General features: G+C 59.1%; 3 protein-coding genes across 3 annotated transcripts; 2 read left to right on the top strand and 1 right to left on the bottom strand.

Moving 5' to 3' along the window:
* Window positions 1–134: 134 nt before the first annotated feature.
* On the top strand, window positions 135–7,748 carry BESB_067080 (uncharacterized protein; the record flags this gene model as incomplete). Its single annotated transcript, XM_029365101.1, has 10 exons — window positions 135–1,565; window positions 1,961–2,806; window positions 3,400–3,558; window positions 3,971–4,029; window positions 4,685–4,767; window positions 4,831–4,904; window positions 5,345–5,389; window positions 5,735–5,949; window positions 6,372–6,465; window positions 6,723–7,748. 10 exons carry the CDS (start codon window positions 135–137, stop codon window positions 7,746–7,748), a joined length of 4,032 nt encoding a protein of 1,343 aa, XP_029218684.1.
* Window positions 7,749–9,277: 1,529 nt separating this feature from the next.
* On the bottom strand, window positions 9,278–11,508 carry BESB_067070 (uncharacterized protein; the record flags this gene model as incomplete). Its single annotated transcript, XM_029365100.1, has 4 exons — window positions 9,278–9,574; window positions 9,781–10,095; window positions 10,595–10,884; window positions 11,166–11,508. 4 exons carry the CDS (start codon window positions 11,506–11,508, stop codon window positions 9,278–9,280), a joined length of 1,245 nt encoding a protein of 414 aa, XP_029218683.1.
* Window positions 11,509–14,020: 2,512 nt separating this feature from the next.
* Window positions 14,021–20,959, top strand: BESB_067060 (regulator of chromosome condensation RCC1; the record flags this gene model as incomplete). The annotated part of the gene is made up of 8 exons (XM_029365099.1): window positions 14,021–14,386; window positions 14,958–15,762; window positions 16,001–16,104; window positions 16,659–16,790; window positions 17,217–17,840; window positions 18,389–18,748; window positions 19,107–19,287; window positions 19,869–20,959. 8 exons carry the CDS (start codon window positions 14,021–14,023, stop codon window positions 20,957–20,959), a joined length of 3,663 nt encoding a protein of 1,220 aa, XP_029218682.1.
* Window positions 20,960–21,376: the final 417 nt, after the last annotated feature.

Below are 21,376 nucleotides of genomic sequence, written 5' to 3'. Positions count from 1 at the left end.
TTTTCTTGCCGCGGATGGCCCTCGTCGCCCCCGAATAAGCAGCTCTCTGCCTGGTGCTGACTAGCTGGGCGACAGTGCGATGCAAAGGTCAACTGTGCGAGTGTCTCTGACCGCAAGACTTTATTGGAAAAAGGATGGCTGCCCTACGCAGCAACTCCGCCGAATTGGGGGGTGCGCGGCTCTGCGTGGTTCGCGAGGAGCCCGCCCGAGGACCACGCGGTCACTCCGTGCGCCGCCCGTTGTCTCACTCTAGACGAACGAGTGAAGAAACTGCTGCAAGACTGCGTGTGCCTGCCTCGAGTCACACGAGGTACCATGCAGCTCTTTACCAGCGCTGCTCTTCTAGGGAGTCTCGGCGTGCTGAATTTTGGAAGAACGGGAGTTCGAGAGCTCCCGCGCGGAGCTCGCGAGAGAGTCGTTCGCCGTCCCCACCTTCAGACGGTCAACCACGCGCCTCCAGGAGCCCGGCAGGCGCGGGAGCGTCGCGTGTTCACGCAAGCCGCCAAGCTGCAAAAAACGGGGGGGATGAAAAACAGCTGAGCCATCTCCGGCTGGTTGGCTGTCTTGTCGCGCCCGGAGAGGGGCGCCGTGAGGATTACGGCGCTTTTACACAGAATCCAAGCGGTGCCGAACGCCTGCTGGGGCGCGCTCTGTCCGGCTCCACATGCAATTCTGATTCGTCGCCCTCGCCTTCTTCAACGAGGGTTTCATTCTTTCCCTCTGAAGAAGAGAGAAGTGCGACATCAGGATCTCAGGGGCCAGCGGCCGCGGAGGGCTCTCCCTCCTCGTCGGTATCGCCCACGCACTCTGCGTCGCCTTCCGCTGTCGCTCCACCTCGCGCCGGCTCCAGGGCCTCGCTGCCGCCGTCTGATGCCTCGCCTGCGACCTCGGCGCCAGGCTCTCACTCGGCCGCGCGGTCTTCCCGGAGGCCTGCGAGCGCGGCTGGCGCTTCCCGGGGGGTGACACTCGGCGTAGCGTCGGCTAAAAGGAGGGAGGAAAGCTCCTCAAGTTCACAGAAGACAGCATGGAAACCTGCGGAGAAGATGTCAGGTTCCTTGCATCGACAGGGGCCCCTTCGGCCGTCTTCGGGCCCTTCTCTCTCGTCGTCCTCGCCAGTCTCTGCTACGCATTTCAGACAGCCGCGAGAGGGCTGCGCCGGGCGACCACCATGGCGTCCTTCTGGGCCAAGTCTCGCGCTCCGTTGGTGCAACGCGAGGCCGGCTGCTGGGTGCAGAAACAGTTCTTCAGTGTGCAGGTCAGCAGGAAACGAAGAGACGCGACGGACCTCGAGAGCGGAAGAGCGGAAGCGGAGACAACCGACTGGACGAGGCGAAAATGGCGAGGCCCGGAAAGAGGATCAGCAGGGGATTTATGAGCGAGAAACACGACGTGCACAAGAGGGCGGACAGGAGCCCGCGAACGCGAGACGACAGAAAGCAGGAACGAGATCGAAGGTGCCTTTGCTACCCATTTTGAGCAGCGGAGAAGAACAAGAAGACGAAGAAGAGACAAGACCCGTGACGGAAGCTGAGGCTCGCAGTGCCAAGAGACAGGCTCTGGCGCAGGTGAGAGAGAGCTCGAAAAGCGGCCAGCGGTAGCGAGCGGATCAGCTTTCAGCCTTGTGTCCTCCCTCGTAGGATGCTTTCACCCCCCGTTGCCCTTTCAGCTTCGAGCCTAGATACGCGGCGGACAGGGGAGACACATGCGAAGACCTTATGACTCAGAAAGCGGAAGAAAAGGAACGAGAACTCGGGAAAGACAAATGGGAGGACCGGCCTGAAAAAGCTCGAAGAAAGAATAGCAGAAGAGACTCGTAGGATCGGTGGGCAACACCGGACTGCGCCTGGCGATTCATGCGGTCTCGCCGTCGCTAGAGGCTTTCATTATTCCTGAATCTCGCTTTCACTTTGATTCACATTCGCGCGCTCAGCATTTTCTTTTTTCCGTTTGTCTGTGACAGGACCTGCGCATGCTCTCCCAAGATTGCGAGTGCGGCGCCGGAGGTGAGTTGTGGACGTTCTTCAGCGACGGCGTGGAGCGCGAAACGCGTAAAATTGCGGAACTGGAAATGCTTGAGAAGACGCTGGAGGATCGCCTGGAGCACGTCGCCTCCCTGCTCAAGTGTCGGTACACCCGGGGGGTTCTCGCTCGGCTCCTGCGAGTCGAGACACGCGAAGATCTCAGCCGCGTCCTCGAGCCGCGAAGCATCGAAAAAGCGCAATCGAGAAGTGTGGAGCACACCTCACGTGTTTTCGGAAAAGAGCAACCTGCCAATCACGCGGAGACAGAGAGAATCGACACGCGGGCAACCTCTACTGGCTCGGACGAAGACCGCCGCCAGACACAGCCTTTCCCGACTGAGCGACTCACCGGTTCCCCTGTCTACCAGCCCGGCGCGCGCGCTGCGTCGCCTCGCTCGACTGCCCCCTCTGCCGCTCTCGGTGAAGAGGAAGAGACAGTCGCTCAAAAGGAAGACGACAGCGCAGAGCCACAGTCACGAGAAGAAAGCGACGGCGCAGAGGAGGAGCGACACGAGATAGCTCAGCTGTTGACCGCGATCCAGACGCGGCAAGCGCTCGAGGGAGCAAGCGGCGAAGCCGTGCACATGGAGGAGTCACCTGTGTCCGTGGAGACGCTTGAGCAGGCCCTGGCTGTGCGCCTGGAAGAAGAAATCGCGAAAGCGAATCAGGACGCAGACACTGCGAACGCGCTTGACAGCGAGATACACGCGGCGGAAAAGGAGACAGAGGAACTTCGGAATGAGCACACACGTCTCCTCAGGGATGCAGACTGCCTCTCCAAAGAGGTAGGCTTTTAAGAGCGAAATTGTGTAGTACTTGAGTGAAGCTCCGACGGTCACTTTAGAGTCATCAATGACGGCCCTCCAGGGAAAGGAAAGCTTGAAAGGAGAATCTAAAAGAGCGTGCGCGACACAGGGGGCCGCAGGAGTGCGCAGCAAAGAGAGAGAGAGCCCGCATAAAGGAATGAGGCGTAGCAGCGGTGATGAGAGGTTTTTATTTGCACGTGCCCAAAACGTTTGTAGAGAGACACACGATGACTCGTCAAACACAAGACCTAGAAAAAGCGACAGGATAAGGAAGAGAATAGTGAGACTGAAGAGAGGGACTGCCCAGCAGAGACGAGAGGAGTGACGACAGAGAATTACTGACAAAAAGTCTGCAGCATTTTTCTCTGCGGTTTCATCCGTTCACTCTCTTCTCTGTGTACGCGCGGATGGCGCGCGGCCTTCTCTTTGCCGCACACATGCTCTCCTGAGTTCTCTCTCTCTTCATTGTCGTTGTCCTTCTTGTGTGAACGTCTACTTTCAATTCGCTGGGAGGCAGACAGTCGCGATCATTCGCGATTCTGGCGCTGCGTGCTTGTTGGCTGTCTGCGCAGGTCTGCCGCCTGGAGGAAGAAGTTCTTCGTCTCCGCGAGACCGCGCAGGCGAAGCTGTCGTTGAGGAGAGAGCGATCACGGAAGAAGAAGGTCGCTCTCTTGCGCCGGAAGCGCGAAAGCTTGCGGCACCAAAGACAGGAAATGCAAGCTGCGGCAGAGGTAAGCACCATGTGGCGCCTTTGCTTTTGCGCTTCCCTCCTTGTTTTCATGCTCCCAGAGGAATCCAGTTCTCCATCGAGTCACTTCCCAGGTCTGCCTCTGGATCGTCGGATATGTAGGCAGCCTCTGTATGTATCGCCCTTGCGCCGGAGTTGCCGCACTTACCGAGCGCCCATTTCTCTGCAAAGCCTGCGTTGTGCGCATCCAGGCGTCCCCTCGCGCCTGTGCTTCACGCGTCTGCGACGCCCAGGGCGCAAGCGCCTTATTTCCGTCGCGTGTGCATTCTGGGCGAGAGAAAAAACTGCGGACGGACAAGGCGGGGAACTTTAAGAAGGCGGCGAAGGGCTTGAAGTCCCTCGCCGCGCGCGAGTCACGCGATGCCCCTTCTGTCTTTCGGCTTCTTCTGATTCAGAGTCTCAAGGCCGACTTGCATGCGGCAGTTGGAGAGCTGCGCACCTTCATCCAGACTCAGTAAGGGCTCGCGGCGGGTCCGCGTGAGGCGAACCGAGCTGATCGTGCAAAACGCGAAGGCGGTGGCAGCGAAGCGCGGCAGCCGCTGGGGCAGAAGGGCAAGAAACCCTAAACCCTAACGCGGGAATGCGCAGGAGACACACAGCGAGCGACATCGAGACACGAGAGCCACCCAGAAAGAGCTTGATAGATAGACAACCAGACAGATATACAGATAAAGAGGTGGATAGATGTAGGTAGACAGATAGAGAGGTAGACAGATATGAGAGATAGAGAGATCCGCGTCACGGCTAACGAACCCAGCAAGACAGGAAAAGTGACTGGAAACGGAAGGGAAATGCCGAGGGCGCGAATTTTCGCACGAAGAGAGAGAGAGAGAGCTCGTCCTCACATGTGCCTTCTGCGCTGGTTCTGTTGCCCTCAGGGAACACCGCCGGCACGACGAACGCCGACGGCAGGGTATGAAAAAGAGCTGAGGGAGAGGCAATTCTCCTCGCGCGGATACGCTGACGGGAAACAAACTCGAAAATTAGACATGGGCTCTGTATAGATACCGGGAGTGCTTGCTATGCTGCCATTCCACTTCTCTCCTCCTAGGCTCGTGTTCCTGCCTGCATCGTGGTGCCGGGGTCCGCTCTCTGGTTTTTGCTATCAGGACTCTCTTTTTTCCGCGTTCGTCGGGCCCTGACATGAGTGCTTCCCTTTCGTGCAGCGCCGCAATTCCTTCTTCCGTCGTCAGTGCGGCGTTTCTTTCCTGGATTCGGCGCACGCGCCTTCTGTGTCTTTCTTCTTTGCTTTCAGAGGAGGAAAATCGACTGTGGCAGGCTGCGATGGAGCACGCGCAAGCCGAACAAGAAGGACTTGATCAGCGCCTCGTGAGTCGCTGCCTTGCCTTGGCACCCTCTCGGTTTGCTTCCCGCCTGTCGTCGGCGGATTTGGCAGTCTTTCACGCAGGGCCGCATTATCGGAATGCCGCTGAAATGTTGTCCCGACAGCGAGGAGTGTGTCTAGGGTTCACGGCAAGATTCTGCAGCTCGGCTCTATCCAAGTGTCAAACCCTGGGTCTTCCGCAACCGTTTCTGCGAAATACGACTGCTCGAGCAAAAACTCGACGACTCACTCTTCCTGATCCTCGCATCCTTCGCTGCTGTTTTCTCACTGCTTTCGCGAGGCCGCACAGCTCGGCCTGAACCTTGCGCTGTGCGATCCTGTAGCGGCTTCCTTTGCCTTGTCCAACACCGTGGCGTCTCTCTCGCGTCGCGTTTCGGGTCTCAGCTTCTCTCTTGTGTGTGTGTGTTTCGCGTCGGGCCTTCAGGAAGAACTCAAGGCAGAAGAGAGAGAACTCGACGCCGCCATGACGGTGAGTCCCTCCCGCGTCTGTCTGCGTGTCCTCGCAACTTGCCTCGCCGCGCCGCCGCTTGCCTTCTTCTCGTGTTCCTGTTTCGAATGTCTCCGCCGCTTGTTGTCGTGCCGTTTCTGCGCCGGCTTGCAAGGGGGGAGCGAGAAATAAAGCAGCTCCTCGCCTGCGCGTCTCGTTGCAGTTCTTGCATCTCGCGCTGCGGCACCGTGCGCCCGCCTGGTCAGCGGCTTCTCGCCGGGTTCGCCAGCACCCGCACAGGGCCATTGCGTCATCTTCCGCGCACTCCCAGCGTTCGGGCGGCGTCTGATTCTTACGCTGCCTGCGCGATGCCTCTTGTGCCCTCAGAGCGAAGGGCGCAGACTCCGCGCGCTCCGAAGAGAACTGAAGCAGCTCGAGTGCGGAGACTCGCCATCGACTGGTGCCCAGACTGAGAAAGAAGACGCGGCGGAAGCCGAAAGCGACAGAAGCAAACACGGAGAGGGCGCCGCACCGATTGGCCGCAACGACGTCGCAGACCGCGCAGCCGCTCTCGCAGCTCGCCATCAGGAACTTCTTCACCGGTAGGCGGCGTCCAAGCGACAAAAGCTGAGGCGAGACTCCTCTGTTACCTCACCTCTCGTCCCGCGTTTGTTAGTAGCTATGTTGTCAACATGTCAGTGATGTATCAACAAAAACGATGAAACTGATTGGGCTCGCCTGGCTTGCTCGCCTTTAGCAGGCAACTTTGTAGCGTACGCGCGCTTCATCTACCTATCACGTGTGCACATGTACATATTCATATATTCATATACATATGTACATGTATATGCGTATTTACATACATGCAATGGACGAGTGGCGGAGATCGAGAAGCCATCCACTTGCCAGTCTCCCGGTTACGTCACGCAGAGCCTGTGAAGGGAGGGAGCGAGAGGGACGGCGAGGAAGCGCGAGCACAGATGGAAGACCTTCCTTGGGCATGTCTCGTCCTTTGGTTTTTCAGAGATGAAGCCCTGGGTCGCCTGCGGGCATGGTGGCAAAACTACGCTGTACACGAGCTGGAGCACGAGAGGGAGCAAGCTGAAAAGGCTCGAAAAGTGAGAGTTAGAGGCTATGTGAATCCGAAACACGACTGCATGCAGATACTTGTGCGTGCACTCAAACACACGCGCGCACGTTGGTATTTTAGAGTCTGATTTCTCTCGCGCGCGCTCCCGCCTCCTCACGCACACTTCGCTTTCCCCTTCTCTGCAGAGCACCAGTGTTTTGGTTTTTCGTCCTCTCCATTCTCGATGCCGAGAATGGACGTTACGATCTCATTTTCTCGACTCCTCGCACGGCTTTTTTCCCGCAGCGTCAGTCGCTGAAGCTCTCCTCGCTTCGTACGCACCTCGCTTCTCTACTTCGCCGGAAAGGCATCTCGCTGCCTGAGTTCATCTCCGCGCTGCTCGCGGCCTGCCCGCCGCCTTCGTGCGCGTCTTCGCCGCTTCCATCGCCTTCGTTGTTCGCGGCGGGCTCGACCGCGTCTTTGACGCCGCCCCTGGAGTGCCTCTCTCCGCGTCCTCCGCGCGCCACGTCCTCTCCGGCGTTCTCCCATCCTCCCTGTGTGCACGGCTCGGAGTCGACGTCGAACCTCGGCTCAGACGCGCGGCCTCTGGAATCGCAAGTGTCGCACAGCGCGCCCAGTGCAAACGACCCCAGCGGCCTCTCTTCGCCTTCCTCAGGCCTGTCGTGCCTCTCTTACTCGCTCCTTTCTTCGCCCCTGGGTACCTCCGCTTCGCAGAGCTCTGGATCTCAATCGGCGTCGCAGTCCCAGAGGGGGTCGAAGGTCTTCTCGCGCCTGTTGAGCCTGGAGCCCGGCTCGCGGGCGGAGGGGCTTGGGGACAGCAGACGAAGTGCCTCGTTTGTCTGTTTTTCCGCCGCATGCGTCGCTGACAAGCAGGGGAGGGAGGCGCTTGGCGGCGCGGCGCGAGGCAAAAACGTCTGCTTGCAGAGGAAAGACGGGAATGACGCCAAAGGACTCTGCTGGCGACTCGCCCGCGAGGCAGGAGTCGGGGCCAGGGGGGGGGGAGCCCCGCTGGCGAGTGAGACAGACGCGGAAAGAGCCGAGGCGCGACCGCGGAGATCGAGACTCGCAGAGAGCTTCTCCACCGCGGCGCCGGCAGTGAGTGACGTTGCAGGCGGGTACAGAAGCAATCAAACTGTGTCGAGAGAGGGAGGCGGCGAGACTGTCCTTCGCAGAGAAGAGTACTACTTCTCCGCCTCAGGCAGTCCGGCGTCTGCTGCGAGCTTCTCCCAACAGCTGCATGCGTTCTTCGTGGAAAGGGAGATCAGCGCCCCGACTCTGTGCCCCCCAGCCGCCTGCGGCGACACAAGATAAACCAAGGAAGACAAACGCAGATGGAGACAGCCAGGAGGCGCGTGGAGTCGCAGTCGCGCCGATCCCTTTTACACTGAAGACAGCGGCGTGGATGCGCCAAAATGCTTTGCACGACGATATTCATCCCTTGTGAAAGGAGCGTGAAGAACAGAGGGACGGGCGCCAGAAGAAGAGAAGCACATTCGGGAGAGGGAAGCTTGTGTCTGGGGTCAGGGCCGTTTTTTATTGTGAGAAACCGCCTCCACTAAGCTCTGCGCCCTGGACACGCCGAGGTGCATGCGAATGGCTTACTGGAAGGCGAGGTGTGGATTACATTTTGTTCCCCTTCATAGAAGAGCGCAACGAACGAAAAACCTCGCCTTGCACCAGGCTCTGCGCCCTTGACACGCCGAGGTGCATGCGAATGGCTTACTGGAAGGCGAGGTGTGGATTACATTTTGTTCCCCTTCATAGAAGAGCGCAACGAACGAAAAACCTCGCCTTGCACCAGCGTCCCGTCAACCAAACGTGCCCTGGCGCTTCTCTTCTCTGCGGTTTGGGCCTTTCCGCGGCGACGGCGTCAGCTTAACTTGAGGCAGCGGCCTCTGCTCAAGGGGGCGCGCGGTGGCTAGTGCGCCTCTTTGCAGCTGCAGATTGCCCTCGTTTTCGAAAGAGCGGCGTCTGTTCCGATGGTTGCTGGACACTCTAGCGCGTCCTAGCTCGGGTGCGTGGCCTCTCACAGCTCTGCGATATCTTGCGAAACTCCAGCATGGGCGCGAGCGTATCTTACCTGCTTTCGCTGTAATGTCTCACACAGCATCTATGTGCGTTTCGCCCGATATGTCTTCCGTTAACACTCTACGAGTTTAGCTACAGGTTGGATTTTCACGCTGCCGCAGATGCATGTGTAGGCCGCGCAGCTCCTGGTGCGCGGATTAAGAGTTTCGCAAGGTCTTCTGCACTGTTCAGAAAAGGAATGAAACGCTACCCAGAGACACCGTGGGCTCTGAAAGGCTCCAGTTGCTCTTGACGCATGAGTTGCGCTGCATGGCGATCTGTTTTGACAGACACGCCTGCCTCGAACCGAAGGCTTGTATCACAGATGACACAAAAAACAGATGGGTGAACAGACGTGCGCACGATGCGGAAAGACTCTCCCGCGAGCGGGACTCCAGCGGAAACGAAACTAAAACTCTGAGACCCCGGTGGCAGCCGCTTTGCCGCGGAGGTTCGCGCCTCTCGTCACTTCGGTCTTGCCTCAGAAAGAAGGCGTTTCAGCGAGTCCTTGCCTCCATCCGCGTGGCACGGGTTGGCGACACTGGGACTGGCTCGCTTCACACGCCCCATCCTCCTCTTTTTCTCTAGTTTGCTCTCTCGTGAGACGTCCTCTTGTCTGATGGCCGTTCGTTTGGCTGCGCCATCCTCCGCTTCTTGAGAAGCCTGGGCTCCGCGTTTCGCGACACTTTTCCGCTCTGCCGATGACTCTGGACCGCTGTGCTCGGGGTGCGCGTCTGGCGTTGCCGTGTTGTCTCTCGCTTGCGCGTTTAAAATTATCTATTATTCTTCAGGTACTGCTCCTGCTGCGTCTTCTCCCAGTACTCGTTGAACTTGCAGAGGTCCTTGCCGCCCTTGGACTTCACCGCCGTGAGGCCTGGCAGCATGCGTGTCATGACTTCGCGCAGAGAGGAGAGAATCTGCGAGGCGGAGGCCGAGGCGCCTGCCCCCCCCAGACTCTGCAGCTGCTGCTGCACAGAGGCCTGCACCGCGCTCGGCGCCGCCCAGACAAACGCCACCCCATGTCTGGCCGTGGACAACAGGAGGCGGAGGTGATGCATCGGAGGGTGAACCTGCAAAGAAGCGAAAACAAAAGATGCCGGCACCGCGGGATTGAGAAACAAGAAGGGGGGGCGGAGGCAGGCGCGCCGCCGGGTCTGCTAGACCGAGACGAAGTCGACACTCTGGATCGACACCACCGCCAGTTCCGGCCCGTTCGCCCGGAGAGAGAGCTGCCGCAGGACCAGCGGCGCGAAATACCGTCGATGAAGGCGCTTACCGTGTGCGGCGGGCCGTAAGGCACGGCGGCGCGTGGCTCCTTTCCTGTGCCTGCCCCTGCGATAGCCGTGTAGATACATCCCACTTCCGCAACGCGGCCGTCGAGCAACTGCAACGCGGCAGCGTCAAAGCCTGCAGTGTCGTTCCTCCCGTCGCCCCCGGCGACACCCGCCGCGGCAGTCCACTGCAAAATGCACGTCCCGTTGCTCTTCTGGCCTTCGGGGAAAATCACAACCGGCATGCATGCGGTGGACGACTTCTCGTGGGCGAGCAGAAGCGCCGACAGCGTGCGATAGGTCCCCTGCCCCGGCGCCAGCTGCTCAAGCCACAAAACACGAGGAAGAGAGGAAAACTCTGCCGCAGACCCCAAACTCGAAACTGGTGGCCGAGGTCGCTCAAGAAAGAACTGGACGCGTCTGCGGAGCACGTGTGCCCGTAGAGAGCCGGAGAGGGCTGCTTGAACGCCCGGGTAGAGAAAAGTGAAAGAGAAGCCGAAACAGCAGGCAACCGCACTCTGTGTGGGCTGTTACATCACCCTGACGCCCGCCTCGCAACTGCACGCAAACGCCCGCCTTGTAGGCCCCAGACGCACGACGAGAAAACCGCTCTTCCACACCCCGAAAGACACGCACATGTGACAAACACAAGAAAAGGCACACACTGACATATATACTTCTACGTGTGATAGATGAGGCAGACAAAATACATCTCTAACACTAGATATACGGTACATCAATTCGTCCCCCTTTATCGGGGCGGTACGCTACAGCGGATTTTCACGCTTTCGCTCGCTTTCTCTCGCTTTCGCCGCTCACTCGAAACTGGAGACTGAACTTGAGAAAATCCCAGATGGAGCAGAAGGAGAAGCCACCGTGCTCATGCACGAGGGCGAAGCGCGGAGCCAAGCGGTACGCGAGGTATAGGGGCTCCACCAGGCCCGTGAAGCTCGCGAGACACACGCGGCAGCTGCGAATCTTCTTCGCGTCGCTTGAGGAAACGCCCACAGGACGAAAAGACACGACCGGCGCCGCAGGGAGGCTCAGGAACGCCGACCACGGGGAGGGAGCGTTCGGCGGCGGCGCGCGGATCTTCAGGCGCCGAAAGTCTGAAGAGTCGGACAGCAATCGCACCAAGGGAACTCAAAGCACGCGAATAAGCGGCTCGGGGGTGAAGAAGGAGAAGGGCAACAAATGTGGACTTGACGAACACCGCGGGAGCGAGGGGAAAGGCGAAGGGACCGACGTAGACGCTCGCCTCACGAGACGCGATTCGTGTGAGGTCAGAGCTCTGCACTCGCAGCCTGAACACATGTGCGCTACGCAAGCGGCCTCAGCGCGGCATTCCGGGGCTATCAGTTCTTTTCGAGCCACGTTTCCACTTGCTTACCTGCGGCCTGTTCGTCGACGTTCCAGACGCCGAGGGCGAAAAGCGCGAGACGCGCAGGCAACGCCATGAGCCACAGTGACAGCAGCCAGTGCATATAGGGGAAGGGGAGAAAAATCAGGAGGAACTGCTGTGTCAGTGCAGCCAGAAAGGCAGAAAAGAAGAGCAGCAGGAGACGGGCGCCAACGAGAATAGTCTTACACACGAAAGCCACGAGCGAGACGGACAGGGAGCACACGCGGACCGCAAGAGAAGATGGAGGCGACAACTGTGCCTTCATATAGGCGACGGGGATGAAGGGGTGAACCCCCGTACTCTCGTCGCTGAAGACGCGGTACTTCTCCATGTTTACGACGGAGGGAGCAGAGGCAGGTCGAAGAGAGGAAGACGAACGTGAAGAAGGCCAAACGACACCGGATGAGGTGAGAGAGAGGAGACAAAAGACTCTCCATGCAGGACTAGCTCGCACCGAGGGCAACGCAGCAGGCGAGGCATGCGACAAGGAGAACCCAGGCCGCAAGAGGCAAGGAAGCGCACTAACGATCGGACGGAAGAGTTTCCGAAGCCACCTCAGAAAGCAGTTGGTGAAAAAGGAACGAATTCCTTAGCAAAAGGAGGAAAAATGGACGAATTACTTATCGAACAGAGACCGCCACGTCGGGTACGCCGCAGCACAGGGGCCGTTTTGTTCACTCCCAGGAGACAGACAGGAAGAGAGACACCTGGCTTCTGTGTCGATACCAGCGTCGTGACCTTCTGCGAGCTTATGCTGCATGCGGTGCACACTGAAACCTACTGGCGACTTGATCCATATGGAACAGAGACCCGAAGAAACGAAGACTAAAACAATGGCGATATGCCTCAAGTTTTGGAACCCGCGAAGACACTGTCACTACAGACAGCTGCTGATACTCCGGATACTTGAGCTTGTCAGCATACTCTTTGCACCGTTCCAGTGAGCTGGCCTCCTGACGAATGTGATTCTTCAGCGGGAGTCAAAAACTGATGTGAAGAGGCATTGTGTAGAGTGGCATCTGCGGCAATCACTTGTCTTGGACGATGATAGGGCCGCCTACTGTGCATGCACTCAGATCGACTAAAAGCGCGGACCGTATACCTGATTAGCTTGCCAGCGTGAGCCTTCCGAAGACCCCGAGCGACCGCAGAGGCTCTAGGTCACATCCCATATAGTTGCTAAAAACTTTTCACCCTACAGGAGCTGTTTCTTTTGCATGGGAGATAGATCCTCTAATCCATCGTATTCTCTACAAGCCTCGGCCCTGTCTGCGTGGCTCACATCCTCATGCAGCTCAACGGTCCGCCCTGTTGGCGTCTGCCTTCTTTTCTTGCCGTCTGCGAACGGCACGGTGCCGCGCCCGCCGTCAGTGTGACAGCTGGAGACAAACTGGCAGTAGATGCCTTTTCATTCTCAGCCTTACATGGAACTCAAGGTCGCTAGAGAATACGCGCACTAGCTAGCGGAAACAGGAGAACTAACGTCCCGGTACACCGGGCGTCTACATACTCCTCGTGGGGAAGGGGGGAGGGGGGCGGCGGGCGCTCCCCTTGCTCAGTCATTATCGGTTGGAGGTCGATGGAGTTGCTGCAATTCTCAGGTCTCTGCATTTCTAAAAGGCTGGGAGCTGCCTTCGTGCATTCACTTGAGTACGGCCTGAACGGTAGGAGAAGTGCCAGTTCAGCCATGCTCATGGTCTCTCGTACGACGACGAAATTTCTTGTGCAGCATCTGGCGGTGTTCCTGCCCAGTGCATGGCTGCGGGCGTGAGGCTCATGCGGGGTCTCCCTCCCTGCTTGCTGGCATGCCCGGAAGAAGGCATCCTGAATGCCACTGCGCACGCGAACTCGGAATGCGGCTGTTCCTGGTGAGAGCACAACTTGAGGGCGGGTTTTCAGAAACAGAAACTGTGAAGAACTAACTCGTCTGGCCGCATCTGCTCGCCGTTCTGCAGACGATCGTGGCCTTTGCGTCGAGCCACGCCTGGCAGTTGGTTTGTATAGGACGTCGGCAAAAGGCGCGCAGGCAGACAGAGGGCCGGCGGCCACGTGGAGAAGTGCGACATTGCTCCACGATTTCCAGCTTCAGCCGGGAGATGGGAGAAAACGTAGACAGTCAAGACGATAGCACGCTCCCTCGTTCCCGATTCACCCCTTTCTCAATACAAAAACACCGTCTTCTTTTCCCGCGAGGTGGCAAACGTGCACGCGGTGCAATCAACCGCCACACCGGGGCATTCGTTCCCCCTGCCTTCTTCAAGATCGCGTACTTTCATGCATCTAGGTCGTCGGCCGCCGACGCATTCGAAATAGACAGGGGAAGTCCATTCCCCATCCTTGCCTTGACCAGGTTCGACACACTTTTTTTGGCCGCGTGTTTGAATTTTCGTGCTCACACACTCGTGCAGATTTCGACTTTGAGAAAAACACTTGCGTTTTTACATCCCGTTCCCAGCACCGCTGGAACTCCTTGACAGCCGGACGAGCAAGACTCACCGCAAGAGGCACTCCCCCAATTCCTCACAGGTGCCCAACCGTTTGCTCACTGTTTCCGTCGCCATTCTGCAAAGTAACACATCCTCTCTTCACTCGAAAGACCGGTCTCAGCCCGTGTATGCTCCCATCCTGAACTCGCGCGCACAGACACGCACAAGAAGTTCGCTTCGCGACCTGCCCTCATTGTTCTCTCGCGGCGCTTCGCCGCTGTCGTTGCGGACTCGCCACGCCAATCTTCCGGAGGACATGCTTTGCACCCTCGTCTTCCTCCCCACAAGTGCTCTGTGAACGGCCTGTTGCTTGGTGTACTGGTCTTTCGTTCCTGGCGAATCTCGAGCGAACGAGCCATGGAATCGCTGCCGCCGTCACAGTCAAACGCCGTCGCCCCGGCGCCCTTGGGTCGCGAGGAGTGCGCACGCGCAGAGGCTGACGCAGCGATGGAAGCCTCTGTTGTGCCTGCAGCCGGCGTGGCGGCCCTCGCCGGCTCCCCGCCGAAGGGCGACGCGGAAGCTGCGGGTGATATCTTTGGGCAAGAGAGGAAAGGCGAAGAAGGAGACACGCAGCAGACTCAAGGGAGCCAGCAGGCTCCTCAAAATTCAACGGCTTCGGCGGCAACAGACGAAGAGTGGAGGTGCCCGATATGCCTTGTCGTCAACGCTCCGACAGATCTCACCTGCCCGTGCTGCGAAGGGCCCAAGCCTGGTCATCAGCCCGTAAGAAATCCTGTGCCTTTTTTCTTCTAGAGGATGATACCCTGTATACACGTCGAGACACATATATCGTGTGTAGTTGAATGACAAGATCTGCACGAGTGTTTCCCCGTTCGAGGAGGCACACCGGTGTACAGACACTGGTAGGATGCGGAGCGCGGCGACGCTCAATTGTGAGTCAACTCAACGAAGTCTATACAAACGCAGACGAGAAATCAAGAGGGGGGACTGATGCGTGAATCGTGACGCGCGGACGCGAGCCACGTTCGGAGGAGTCCGCCTTCCTGAGCTGGCGTCGCTGCGCTGGTGCACATCAGGCATGTTCACGTATGCGCGTGTGTATCTAGGCCGTCTGGCTTACTCGCCTTTGGTGTCAAACCACCCGACTTCCGCCTTTCTGGGTCGCTGTTTTGACATGTAACCTCCGCGTTCACACTATGCGTCTGGATGGGCACCTCCCTCACGTGTGCGGCCCTGGCCGTCTTCTTCTTTCACATTTCTACCTCCTCCTATCCCGTTCCCTCTGCGCCGGGGCTGGCATCACTTTCTCTGTGTGTCTGTCTCTGCTCCGCAGTCCTCCGGGCGCCCATCCAGCGGTCCGTCGCCGTTTGCGACCGGGACAGCGAAGGGCTCGGGCTTCCACCTGGTGGGCTCTGTTTCTGCTGCGCCTTCTTCGAGCGGTGGCTTCGTGTTTGGTGCGAGCGCGGCTCCCGAGGGCAGGAGGAGCGAGGGATTTCGCCCCGACTTCTCGACCGCCTCCGGAGCCGCAGCCTCCTCTTCGGTCTTCTGCACGTCCGCCGGCTCCTCTTCGACACCCTTTGCGGCGGCGCCCGGCGGCAGCGGGTCCTCCCTCGGTGCGAGCGCTTCACAAAGCGCGAACGCCGGCGCAGAGGTGAAGAAGCGACCCTCGGGCTTCGTGCCGGTGCTCGCGCCTTCCGAGAGCCAGTCTTCCGCATCCGCGGCCAGCGAGGCTGCGGCAGCTGCGGACGGCCGCGCCGGGGTCTGCGTGCCCGCCGCGGGAGCGGAGGAGGACGCCGAGGAGAAGGAGGAAGAGAAGGAGCGGCTCGCGGTTGCGCCCAAGGCGCCGCAGGAAGACGCCGCGGAGGGCGTGCCCACAGCGACCGTCTTCATGTTCGGCTCGGGAGAAATGGATCAGATGCCCTTCTGGGTGCAGGCCGACGGAGAGGACGACGAAGATCGCGAAGTCGTCAAGCCGCGCGCCGTCGTCGAGTTCAACGGCAAGCACGTCATTCGCGCAGCCAGCGGAGCGATGCACTCGGCCGTCTTGACCGCCGACGGCCGCTGCTGGACATTCGGCTGCAGCGACGGCGGAGTCCTCGGCAGGGGCGCCCATTTGGGCAACAAAGCTCTCGTCCCGGGTAGGCTCGTGCTTCGCGCTCGCCTGTCTGTTCGCGGCCGCCGCCGCCTCGTCTCTCCAGGAAACCAAGCGTGCGCATTCGTGACTGTTGCGCTCTCGCGTCCTTCAGGGCGTCTCTCTCAGCGGCTTTGCTGTTCCCTCTCTCTCCCCTGTTCCTGCCGAAGAACCGACGAGCTACGTCTAGCGGCTTGTGAGTCTCATAGGCACTGTCTTCAAGTGTTCCTTCTTTCCTTTTTCAGACGCCGTCCCCATCGCGGGCGCCGTCGTCGAAGTGGCCTGCGGGGACAGCCACACCGCGTTCCTTACGCGCCAGGGCAGACTCTATCTGGCGGGCACGTATCGGGTGAGAAGGGAACTCGAGCCTCATGCGAGGAAGCTGCACGGACGCCTCCGGGGATCTTCTACTTTAGCTTTAGATAGTCTTTCTGTTCAGCCACATTCTCTGTCGTCGCTACGGCGGGCCAAAGGGGGGGTACATTGCGTTGCGCGAGTTGAAAAGACATCTTTTTGTGGCTCTCCTTATCGCCGGGGGCGTCAATCTACACCAGTTTGTGTCTGCGTCTGTTCATCTGATGTGGCTCTGACGCGAAAGCTTTGCTTCGTTCGCCGCCGCGAACAAGGCTCAGAAGTTCCCCTGTCTGCCGTGCGTCGCGCGCGCGGCACGGAGCTGACGACACTTGGTTTACGCGAGCTTTCTTCGTCCGGCATCCTTCTACGCCCCAGGCGCTTTCGTTGCGGCAGACGATGAGGTCGACCTCTCGTTGCAGGAGTGTAACAGGGACCTTGAGAGCGCTTCCTTTTTCGCGGCGAAGTGAATCCTCACACTATCCGGCTCTGGACGAGTTTCCTTCTGCTGTGCCCCCGCGTTTGCTTCAAAATGTTTCTTTCTCACCTCAGGACGCATACGGAGCTCTGGGCTTCCCAGACTTCGCCGGCGCCTTCCGCGGCGAGACGCCTGCCTTCGTGGCGGAAAACGCGATGCCCGCTCTCGTCTTTTCGGGTCTCAACCGACCTCGCATTTCCGCTGTGGTGAGGCAATGGTGATGGGGGTGAGAGACAGAAAGAGGCGCTTTTTGCTCTGTCTTGCTGGCGTCCACTGTCGTCCCGCGTTTCCTTTGTCGGTGGCGCGGCCGCGCGGGATCTTCTGCAGCTGTCTTGGATTCTCGCTTCGTGTTCGCTGTCTCGGGCGGGGCTGTCGCTCTTTGTCGCTTTGGAGACACGTCCATTCACGTTATGCACCTAGTTTCACATACATATAAATACATGTATACATATCTATTCTGCGTTGGTCATCACATGCACACGGTTCCACACCCGTAGCTGATAGAGGAGTATATACATGTGTCTACTTCGTAGTGCATCCTCCATCGTGCGAGGAGCCAGCGTGGGCACGCGGGCGCGAAGAACGCGCTGTTTCCTCATTATTTATCTTTGCGCCGCTTTTCGCGTTTGCAGGCCTGCGGGGAAAACCACACTGTGGCGCTCGAGCACGGTGGAGGCGCGTTTTACGTGTGGGGCAGCAACGAGTTCGGGCAGTTGGGCGTTTCCTCCGCCTCCTCGCTGGCGTCGGCGGCGCAGGCGTCTGAGAAGAACGGCGACACCGCGACGCTGCTAGCGGGCGGCGGCGGCGAAGTGGCGCTGCAGGCGAAGCTGAGTTTGCTGCTGCCTGCGCGGCGCACAGTCGGAGACCTCGTCGGCTCGCTGGGGCTGCCATCTGGGCTGGAGATCAAGCGCCTCTTCTGCGGCAAATGCACCACCTTCATGACGCTGGAGGCGTCTGCGGCGGAGCCCAACGGCGATGCAGGCGAGAAGGCCGCCGGCGCCAGCCGCGGAGAGCGCGAGGGGACTTCCTTCGTGCTCGGCTGCGGCCGCAATAGCCAGGGCGAAGTCGGCTGCGGAGTGAAGAACTTTGGGTCGATCGTGGACAAGTTCGTGCAAGTTAAAAAACTCGACGGCGAGGCCATCAAATTCATCGGCGGCGGCCAGTTCTTCTCCGTCGCCCTCCGAGCGGACGGCGCACTCTACACGTGGGGGCAAAGCGACTTCACAGGTGCGAAGCAAGCGAACGCGCAGGCGGCTGTGAGGCCGAAAGCCGGCGCGAAGCAGACACGAGAAGAAAACAGACAGAAGAGAAGAAAGCAGAGACGGCAGAAGGGCCAGTGACAGCGGACGCGTGGAGGCCATGGAACACTGCCGCACTTGCGAGCCCCAGACGCCGGTCTCATTATATATATATATGTATATATATATGTATATATATGTACACGCCTTCACGTAGATAGAGACAGCTGTGCCATGGGTGCATCTCTGCCTGCTAACCTTATATATAAGTTTATAGCTATATCCAAATCTGGTGTACATCTGTATTCATATCTAGATGTATTTCTCTCTGTCTATCTATATCTCTATCTTTATTCATATCTATACAATGTATTTCTCAATATCTATCTGCAACTTTATAATTTCCAATTTTTAGTTATATGATTGAACAATATAGTTAAAAATTCATTTATATAATGCCTTTCATAAAAAAATCTATATTCATATACATATGTGTACTGTATCTCTCTTTATCTATGTATATCTCTATATTCAGATCATCAATATATGGTTTTCTGTATGTAGAGGCCGTGCACGACTTCGCGTTGGGTGCATGGGTGTGTGGCTCTGAGGCCACGACTGGCGAGAAGCTGACGCGCATGACGGCCGGCGCGGCGTCTTCTGGTGCTTTGTTCCGCGCAGGCTTGGGCGCGGCGTTTGGCAAATACACGTCCGTGGAGGAGCCGACGCCTCTGAACAAGTTCGCGGCGCCGCTGCGGTGGGTTCAGTGCGGCAGCGACCACTGCCTGGCGGTGACGACATCGGGGATCCTATACACCTGGGGAGCAGGGCAAAACTTCCAACTCGGCAACGGCGAGGACGTCGAGATCCGCCGCACGCCCTTCCTGGTCGACCCCCGACTCTTCGATTCCACATTCGTGCTCCAGGTCAGCCGGCGGAGGCAGAGAGAAAGGGCGAGAGACGAGACAGCAGTCCGGGCCTCCGAGAGACAGACACTCGCGGGGGGGGGGGGGGGGGGGGGGGGGGGGGGGGGGGTTGTCGGTCTGCGTTTTTCTACACAGAGGCTCACAGAAGTGCATTTAGACACGTGTGTGTGCCTGCATGCAAGCACATCGTGGGGTGGGCTGCCTGTGTGCGTCTAGAAAAAACCCCGCGGTTTTCTCTGTCGACTCACGCCTCCGGCGCCACTTCCCGTGGCGGTCGCCCTTGTGTGTTTTCGGGGGTTTCTTTGTTCTATGGAGTGCGTCTTTGATTTGCTGAGCTCGCCTGCGTCCTCTTCTTCAGGCCTTTGGAGGTTCGCAGCACAGCATGGTGCTGTCGTGGACGGGCGCGTACGCGCAGAGGGAAGCGGCGAAGGAGGAAGAGGAGGGTGAGGACGAAGGAACGAGCGCAGCTCGCAAGCGGCATCGCCCCGACACGGACCAAGAGGAGGAAGTAGAGAGCGAGAGAGAGTCGAAACGAAGCCGTAAGCGCATCCCGGGTTTAGGGGGGGTGGGGGGGAGGAAGGTGTGAGGGAGGCTTGTTGCACGCTCCCCGGGCTGCGCACTTTCTGCTGCCAACGACATGGCGGGCGGCCTGTGAGTCGTTTCTTGCATTCTTCCCAGTCAATTCGCCTTTTTTTCTTCTGTCTTCTCCCGCGCTCTTGCCGCCCCCAACGTGTGCATTCGTTTTTGGCAATTTCTCCTGTCCCTGCCTTCCTCACGCGGATAGGCGAGCGTGGGGAATCGGGCGAGGCTAATGTGGAGGCGGCAGGGGTGCGGCAGAAGCTCGGTCGGTGGCATGTCCGCCTTTCTCTGAGAGGCTTCACGGCGCCTCCCTCTTGTGCATGCATCGGCAGGCCCGTCCTCTTCTCATGAAGACAGCGCTGAGGCTTCCAGCGCGAGGGGAAGCAAAGAGCAAATGCATCCAGAAGCCGAGCTGCAGGCAGCCAACGCCGGAGAAGAGAAGGACAAAGACGCGGGAAAAGAGCAGACCGAAGGGGACACCGAGAAGCAGGATGCTCCTCACGACGGGGAACAAGGCAAGAGCGGAAAGGGCGCGGAGAAGGCGGCTACAGAGCAAGAGAAGGGCACCGGGGGGGCGAGAAGAAGAGTGGCGAGAGCAAGAAGAAAGGCGGCGACGCGGGCCGTGGAGAGGGAGAAGGGGAAGATGAGGGAGAGAAGAAAGAAAAAGGCGAAGTCGCTGGCGAGACAAAGGCGGAGTCCGAGGAAGAGGAGACACGAGCCGTAGAGGAGGAGGAAGCAGAAGAGCAGACGAAGCGCGACAGCGCCAAAGGCGGAGCCGCGGAGGAATTGAAAGAAGAGGAAGATGAAGAGCAAGACGTGGTAGTCGACCTCGTCGTCGACGAAGAGACGGGCGCGGGGGCGAAGAAAGCCCTGAAGAAGTCTGCTTCGCGCGCCGGGTCTGCGAGCCGTGGAGCCGGAGGTGGTCGCGGGGCTGCGGCGCGCACACCGAGCAGCCGCGGCGGGCGGGCGGCCGCGCCCCCCGCCAAGGGCCGGAAGGCGAGCGAGGAGACAGAGACCTCACGCGCCGGTACCAGGGCCGCGAAGCAGACGACCGCGGCGAAAGTAGGTGCGCACAAGGGACAGGAGCCCGAGCCCAAGGCAGGGAAGGGCGCGAAGCAGGCGGGGGCGAAGCAGGCGGGGGCGAAGCCGCCCTCGCGGCGCGGCACACCTGCGGCGTCGGCCGCGAAGACAGACGAGAAGACGCGAGCTGCCGCCGCTGCGACGGGAGGACGCAGCAAAGGCTCGACTTGCGCCGCCTCGCGCGCGGCGTCGCGCGCCAGCGCAGGCAAGAAGAAAGAAGAGACGAAGACGCGCGTCAGCGCCCGAGGAGGGGGTCTGTCAGCCACGCCGAAACCCGAGGCCAAGGGGGTGCCGAAGCGCGGGCAGCCAGCCAGAGGCGGGAAGTCCGCGGCGAAGGCGCAGGAAGCGAAGTCGGGCAGAAGGAGCGCGCCGGCGAAGGCAAGTGGAGGCAAGGCAACGCCTGCGCGAGGCAGAGCTGCCGCGGAGAAAAAGCAGGCGCCGGTTGCGGTCAAGAAGACGATTGACAAGAAAGCGATCAGCCGACGCGGAACCCCGTCGCCAAAGAAAGCCGCTGCAAAGTTCGATGCAAAGAGAAGGCCAAGCAGCCGATAGAGAGAACTCCAGACGCGAGAGCTTCGAGACCGTCGACGGTGTTTGACCTACCCGTGGCCCTGAGCCTGATTTCGGCGCTGCTTTGTGTTTGCACTGAATTGAGCGAAAGAACCGCATGCGGCAGGAACTGACTCACATCTGGCCCTCTGGATTTCATATAGCTGTACTCCAGCATTTGCATATATATCCGTATCTGCGAGACATGGATGAGATCAAGGAGGCGCCTCTTGCTGGCATCTCCGCGGCCGATGTGGACACCCTGGTAGATTTACATGTGCAGGCTCACGAAGCTCCGCGGCGCGAGCCTTTTTTTCCTTCGTTTGCTGCAGTGCATGCACCAGCACTGGTGCATATATATATATATATATATATATATATACATATGCTTGTATATATGTATATATATGTGACTATATA

The sequence above is a fragment of the Besnoitia besnoiti genome, chromosome VI, assembly GCF_002563875.1.
Source record: "Besnoitia besnoiti strain Bb-Ger1 chromosome VI, whole genome shotgun sequence".
Classification (NCBI taxonomy): domain Eukaryota; phylum Apicomplexa; class Conoidasida; order Eucoccidiorida; family Sarcocystidae; genus Besnoitia; species Besnoitia besnoiti.
This window is presented reverse-complemented; position numbering and strand designations above follow the sequence as displayed.